The sequence below is a fragment of the Passer montanus genome, unplaced genomic scaffold (genome assembly GCF_014805655.1).
Source record: "Passer montanus isolate IOZ18808 unplaced genomic scaffold, ASM1480565v1 scaffold49, whole genome shotgun sequence".
NCBI lineage: Eukaryota > Metazoa > Chordata > Aves > Passeriformes > Passeridae > Passer > Passer montanus.
Genome location: NW_024369818.1, coordinates 5,149,884 through 5,157,472, shown reverse-complemented (window position 1 = coordinate 5,157,472; position 7,589 = coordinate 5,149,884). Strand labels below are relative to the sequence as shown.

Sequence of the window (7,589 nt, the reverse complement as noted above, 5' to 3'; positions counted from 1 at the left end):
TAGGCAAAGTCGAGGGTGTAATTAGACCCCAAGGCAGGAGGAGGGTACTGAGTGCTTCTGTGGCTGGGTCCTTCCCAGCTGGAGCATCCATCCTGAAAAATAGGAAAACCCAAAAGGAAGGCAGAGAGGGAAAACCCAAAGATTGTGGAAAAAAAAAACACAGGCAGGGGTGGGAGGGGAGGAACGAAGGGGTCAGCACCAGAGGAAACAGGACAGTGACAGGAGAGGAACTGGGGCTGGACTAAACGAGAAGAGGAAACCTCGGCAGCCACAGGCTCCGGGAAGGGCTCAGCACTAGGGGACACCATTGGACCAGAAACTGCAGCAGAAAATAGCCCCGTTTCAAGGAAAAACACAACCCACTCACTTTCGTTTTTTCTGTGTCTCTGTCACCGCACCAGGGTGACATTCGGTCCCAACTCCCAGCTCCTGTCACGGTGTACAGCCCCAGAAACACCACAAATCCCAACTGGCCCCATCCCAGTGCCAATCCCTGTTTCTCAGCACAGCTTTCTCTCCAGGCTCCTATTCCTGAGCAAATCTTACCCGGAATTTGCTGCCAGGGTGGCACTTTGCTGTTTCCACAGGGCAAAGGCACACACGGGGACATTATCACCCGCAGCAGGTGGCAAATAAGAAAATTAATATATAATTATATATAATTTTTTTTTTTTTTCCTCCTCAGCCCTCTGGGCTGGAGCTTTATAACCCAACACCCCCCTGCAGACCCTGCACCTGCTTTGGGGAACTCCAAGGTGAAAACATTCCCAGCAGCTTTTCCCATGCATTTGTGATGTGTGATCACAAGAACAGACAAAAATCCCCCTCACCAGGAGCATCCCTGCCCCCCCAACTGTCTTGCACGCATTTTCTGTCTCTACATCCCAATTTATCCAGGTTCCAGCTGCTTTTTGTTGGACTGCTCCACCACTGCAAGCTCTACCAGGACCCTCAGAAGTGTTTTGGCTCCAACAGAGCCCCAAACAGCAGCTCCAGGGAAGTTGGGCTTCCTCAAAGTCCGGTTTGGCTGGAGCAAAATAACTCCCCCAAACATCTCAGCAACATCTGTGCTGCTCTAAGTGTTTATTTCACCATTATAAATTATTATTATTAAGCAAATATTACACTCTGGTGCTGTGCAAATAAAGTTTTATTGTAGGGAAGAATAATCTGTAACAGAGACTTTCAAATGAGCCACAGAAAACAGTAATTAAAATTTCACTTGCAATGTTTTCGTTTGGTTTTCAGTAGTTTTTTGTAACAGGCATTCCTGATGCATTAAAAAATAAAATAAAATAAAAAGAAAAAAGCTGCCATTTCCTTTGCCATTAATATTGTCTCATTCAAATAAAAAAGGCAAAAGGTTAAAAAATACATCTGGTACAATAAAAATGCTTTGCAATATATACATATATATATAAACACTTAGCTTTACTGTACAATCATTTAAATTGGGAATGGGCATGTTATTTCTGCATATTCCAAATAAAAATCCATGAGGATTTTTTACAGTTTTACAATACCTTTAAAGCCTGGAGACACAAGTGGAATACTCAGTGCTGACCCTTGAAAATGAGGTTTAGCCAATTCATTCACATTTTTTCCCTGAACAATTTGCAGTTCTGGCTTGAACTCTTGGCTCTGCCCTGGGGGTTTATGGGGTCTCTACTCTAGAGCAGCAACTTTCAGCCCTCTACTGCTTTATCCTACAAATTTAACAAAGGAATTTCAGATCTCCTTGGAAATTCACATCCATCTTTTATCCTGCAGGTGAATTTGGGTTTTTAAGTGCCTTTTGCTGACCTAGGCCTGTGGTGCCAAGAGAGAATTCATACTCCAATTATCTGTACAGATAATTTCTCCAGCAGATCCCTGTCCAAGCCAAACTTCTTTTGCTCACTGTTATTCTTCACTACTAAAACTGTTTTCTTTATTGAAGATAACATCGAGTAATTTCATAAATACTATATCCAAACACACTTTCAGTTGGAGAAGGAGTTGATAAATGAACAGCGAGGTTTAATCCTACAAGAATTTCTATTTCTGCCGGGATGTGTCACACATTTCCGGCTGGGCTCTGCTCCAGCAGAGCTGGAGCTACCTTCCTGCAGATCCCCTGGAAAAGTACAGGAATGTTTCCCTCCATCCATGAGTTTAAAGTTTTTCTTTAAGGAAGAAAAACGGCCCAATGTTTTTTCAGCATTACATCTCATCCAGACTCAGATTTTGAATCTCCAGCTCTTCCTAAAAGTCTTTCCAAGGGTCTCATGTTGCCTCTTTGCTGCCAGGTGTGGGTGAGGTGAATACTCTGGAACAGAATCAAACATCCTGGAGAGCTTTTTCAAATATTTGTCATTAATTTAATACCCTTGGCCAATAGTTGAGAAAGGCTAATCTGACTCCAAGCATGCAGAGCTCTACTTTTACCTAAAACTTCCCCAAAAACTGGAGTGATATTCTGAATCCTGCAGCCATCACTTCAGGACCAGTCCCACTGAAATAAGGCTTCCTCTTATACTTATTCCTAAGTTATCCTGCACAGTAGAATACTGCAATTCTACAACTGATCCCACGGATTTTTCTAGAAACTGGGGAAACACTGGCAAATCTGCTGCCCACCAAAGCCTCTTGGGCTGCTTGGTGGGGGTGAGAGAGGGGCCCATCCCGATTTGCAACCCAGGCACAGCCCTGGGAGCCTAAAACACACATAATGATCATAAAAACCAAAATCCAGAGGCAGCTGGGAGCAGGGCAGGAATTATCCTGGCCTCGCTGTGTCAATAACTTGGCGGCTGTTTGAAGTTCCAGTGAAAACTCTGCCCTCTCTGTTCATCAGGAGCTCCCCACGCGCCGCAAGCTTTGTGTACATTTCCCGCTGGCTCGGGGAATTAACGCTCTTGGAAAGTTGTGAAATGAAGCAAATGCCCAAATGCAGCCTTGGAAGGGGTCGGGGAGTTCAGCAGCAGCTCCACAGCTTGCTGGTGGTGGCTGCTCTGTCCCACGTGGCTCTGGGGGTCCCAGGGACTGCCCAGCCCCAGCAGCAGCTCTGCCACCACAAACCAGCGACTGTCCACAGCTATTTAACTGCAACGAAGGCTCGAGAGCCTCCATCCCATCTTCTGGAAGAGTTCAGAGATCTCCATCCCCCCACCAGAGCTCTGAGGGGAAAGTTTAACCTCCTTACGAAGGAGCCACAGCTGCCTTTCCGTTCTCCCTCTGGCTTTCTCCAAAGGGTTCCTCCTCCTTGTCCTTCATGGAGATCTTTTTCCTGAAGGCTTGCGACAAGCTGGAGGAGGACGCCTTCCTCAGCGTGGTGAGTCTCTGCCGGAAGTTTCCCCCGGAGAAGAAGTAGAGGAGGGGGTCAAAGCAGCAGTTGGCAGCTGCCAGGGGCAGGGTGACGATGACAGCTTTCTGCAGGAACACGGTGTCCCCGCAGCCGGGGCCCCGCAGGCGCAGCGAGTGCAGGTGCACCGTGCGCAGGACGTGGTACGGCGTGAAGCTCACCAGGAAGGTGGCGGTGACGATGACAATCATCCACACGGCCTTGCGGCGGTTGGCCTCGTTCTTCCGCAGCGAGTTCCGCAGCAGCGTGCGGATGATCATGGTGTAGCAGATGGTGATGATGATGAAGGGGATGATGAAGCCCACGAAGAGGGCGATCAAATCCAGGATCACCACCATGTTTGTCTTCTGGGAGTTCTCCGGCGGTTCGAAGCACTTGGTCTTGTTGCCGAGCTGGTACGTCCCGTTCCGCAGGAAGGGCGCGCTCGTCAGCGTGACGAACACCCAGATGCCAATGCACAGAAACTTCGCCTTCTTCTCCGACACCAGCTTGATGTTGCGGACCGGGAAGACGATGGCGATGCAGCGGAAGAAGCTCATGGCCGTCATGAAGAAGATGCTGCAGTAGAGGTTGACGTAGAGCGCGTAGGACGAGAGGCGGCACAGGAAGTCGCTGAAGAACCAGTTGCCCTTGTGCACGTAGTAGGTGACACGCAGGGGCAGGGTGAGCACGCACAGGAAGTCGGACAGGGCCAGGTTGAGCATGTAGATCTGGAAGGCCGTTTTCTGCCGGTACGTGCGGATCAGCACGTAGAGCACCACGCCGTTCCCCACAAAGCCCATGATGCTGATCATGGAGTAGAGCGTGGAGTAGACGCTGTTGCGGAAGTCGTCGATGGAGTGGTGGTGGCACGACAGGTTGGGGGACAGTGCTGTCATGGTGCCCGGCTGAGGCACCAGCTCCCCAGGGATGGTGTCAGGCCTGGGGGGGGAAATGAAGGTGAGGTAAAGCAGGACAGGAACATAAATATCCGTGATGAAGTAAGAGGAAAAATCTGTCACCTGTCTCAGGAGAGAGTTGAGAAGGGGTGTGGATCTGACCCGTCCCCACTACATCCACCTTTCTTCACCAGGTACCAACAACTGGTTATGAGTGACAGAATGTGGCAGAGAGTCATGGAATCATATCAGAGGACCATGGAGTCCTTAAGGCTGGAAAAGACCCTTTGGACCAAGTCCAACCATCAAGCACCACCACCACGATCACCACTAATCCATGTCCTCAAGTGCCACATCCATACGTTTTGGAATGTATGATGGCTCCAGCTCCTCCCTGGGCAGCCTGTGCCAGGGTTTGATGAGCCTTTTAGTGAAGGAATTTTTCCTAACGTCCAATCTAAACCTCCCCTGGTGCAACTCAAGACCAAGACATCACGGCATTAAATTACCAAAAAATCTCTTAACTCACACACTGAGGCAGCTACTCAGCAAAAGAGCAAAGATGGATAACGAAGGTGACAACACCACTACGGAATCTAAAATAGGAGTAATGTCCTGGACCCTAATAACTGTTCAGCACTGATTCTCCTCTTTTTTATTTTTTGATTGATTTTCAGTTCCTAATGGTTTAAACACAGAACTTCCCTTGCAGCTTGAGACCAGAACTGTAGGACAAGGGCCAGCTGAAATAACAGGACACCATGACAACAACAACAAAAGCAGAAGCTGAGTCAAGATCAGCCATGAGAACCCACAACTGTACCATGAATATGCTCAAAATTGCTGATAAATATATTTTCACCCATACAAATAACTTGGCTTTATTAGATTCTCTGTTTGCCCCCAGGACTTGCTGAAGTCAGAATTCAGAACTGCTCTGGGATGCTCAAGGCTTCCAGGTGTCAGTTAAATTTCAGATTTTTTGGTGTTTGTACTCTTTTAAAAGAGTCCTTTGATTATCTGCAATGCACAAATGAGCGAAAGCTGAGCAGGTGTCAGTGAGGGGACTGTCACCACCCGAGGGTAGAGGCAGTGATGTTCATTAGAAATCCTGAACAAAGCCACCAGTCCATGTGTCAAAGATCTTTAATGCTTTTATTACATTATGGCCTTAACTCCAGCAACCAGCCCACAATTTAAACAACTACTCGAGGTATGTGTCCAAAAGACAAGCAAGACTTGTTATCTAGTCTATTTCTAAACAGAATTTGAGTTTTGCAACCAAAAGGAAACTGATGTTCGCAATCCGACTGCTTAAGCATGAGAGAACATCACACCCAGAAATGCTTCTGTAAAAATCAACAAGAATCCCATAAAAGAGCATTTCCCAGCTGACGCTTTACATTTGCATCATGAGTTGAAGACAAACATTCCTTCTGTCACTTTTTTATTTGTACAGTCGTGGTTCACTGAACCAATTATTTGTGTGCTGGTGAATTCAGCTCACTGAGTGAAAGGGAACCGCAGTGGATGAGAAAAGGCTCCCAAAGGGAGCAAAACCCCTGAACTACTGCTATTCTCCCACTCTGATGCAGCACAGATAAATTATAGCTTGTCATAGAATCACAGACTGGTTTGTGCTGGAAAGGGCGTTAAGGCTCATCCCATTCCATCCCTGCCATGGGCAGGGACACCTTCCACCATCCCAGATCCCTTGGACGCTTCCAGGGATGGGGCAGCCACAGCTCCTCTGGGCACCCTGTGCCAGGTTCTCACAGGAAAGAATTTCTCCCAAATATCCCATCTACCCCTGGCACTGGGAAGCCATTCCCTGTGTCCTGTCCCTCCATCCCTCGTCCCAAGTCTCTCTCCAGCTCTCCTGGAACTCCTTCAGGCTCTGGAAGGGGCTCTAAGGTTTTCTTGGATCCTTCTGCTGTCCAGGTGAGCACCCCCAGCTCTCCCAGCCTGGCTCCAGAGCGGAGGCATTCCAGCTCTCGGAGCATCTCAATTTAATCACACACCCCAAAAGCACCAAGCCGCTGCTGTCGTTCGCTCCAAGCACAGACACGAAGCATCCCCATCGCGAGGAGCGCTCCGGTCTCTGCATTCCCCGTCTGGGGAGGGACGGGAATGCCCCAAACCACCAAACTCCCCTCACAAGCCCCAGACCCCCTGTGCGAGGGGACGGAGCGGGGACACGGGACAGGAACGGAGCGAGGACACGGGACAGGGACGGAGCGATCATCGCGGCCGCTAATTAACGCCGCAGCTCATTAGCGGCGCGGCTGCGCTCCGGAGAGGATCCAGCGGCTCAAACCGGGACACGGCACAAGCGGGAGGCACCTAGGCCAAGCCCCCACCCCTGACCCCGGGACCCCCAGCCCCAGTGCAGCCCCAGTGCAGCCCCAGTGCAGCCCTTACCGGAGCGCTGCGGGGTCGGAGCGGGCGCGGATCTGTCCCGGGCGCGCTCCCGCCGCTCTTAAAGCGGGGCGCGCCCCCGATCCCGCCCTCGGCTCCGCCCTGGCCCCACCGGGACCCCGAAACCTTCAGCTTTTCCAGGGTTTTCCCATCATCCGAGAAAACAGCACTTGGAAGGTTCCAGCCGTGCCCAAGCCCCCCCCCGGTCTGGGGGGAGCTGGCGGGGTCCCCTCCCTGTGTTTGTTCTGTGAGTATTTTACTCCTGCTTGTAACTGGCAGGGAGCTCACCTCTGACATCAGTGTTAAGAACCTTGTTTAGAAATAGCTTTTAGGAGACTTTTTGATGTTGGTCTCATCAGAGGGAAAACAGAATTCTCACGAATTCTCACGAAGCTCCATTCTTCCAGCATATCAAAATATTCTATATTTGTCTATCTGTTTTTAAACAACTGTGGCTTTGTCTGGAAAAAAAAAACAACACCAAAAACAAATAAAAACCAACCAAAACAACCCAAACCAAAAATAAAAAATACCCCCCAAACCAAACCAAACAAACTCCATGGCTATATCAAATTTTCTCAATTTTGAATATTTTAAGTGGGCTGTCCCACTCTGAATTTTCAATTTATTATATTGACTTTCTTTTGAGGATGTATAATATGCTGTTCCCACCTTTTGCCAAGGAGTTGAGGAATTCTTCTATTCTCCCATCCCCAGGTTTGACTGGAATGTGGATGGTCACAGGGGGTGGTGGGACTCAGCAGCTCTTGGCTTCTCCAAGGCAGTGGGGAATCCTTTGGGAGAAGAAACCTTTATCCATGGTGGGAACAGCTCCAAATGGCACTGGAGTATCTGGAAGTGTCCAGGGCTGGGTTGGACAGGGCTTGGAGCAACCTGCTCCAGTGGAAGGTGTCCCTGCCCATGGCAGGGGTGGCACTGGATGGGCTTTA

At 49.3% G+C, this 7,589-nt stretch overlaps 1 protein-coding gene across 1 annotated transcript; it reads right to left on the bottom strand.

Annotated features, from left to right (window-relative positions):
- Positions 1-1,138: 1,138 nt before the first annotated feature.
- CYSLTR1 (cysteinyl leukotriene receptor 1) lies at positions 1,139-6,728 on the bottom strand. Its single transcript, XM_039722596.1, has 2 exons — positions 6,643-6,728; positions 1,139-4,264 (listed from the first exon to the last, which is right to left on the bottom strand). Exon 2 carries the CDS (start codon positions 4,219-4,221, stop codon positions 3,181-3,183), a length of 1,041 nt encoding a protein of 346 aa, XP_039578530.1. The 5' UTR covers positions 4,222-4,264; positions 6,643-6,728; the 3' UTR covers positions 1,139-3,180.
- Positions 6,729-7,589: the final 861 nt, after the last annotated feature.

Coding starts and splice junctions, on each gene's coding strand:
- CYSLTR1 (XM_039722596.1), bottom strand. CDS start 4,221: ATGACAGCACTGTCCCCCAACCTGTCGTGCCACCACCACTCCATCGAC.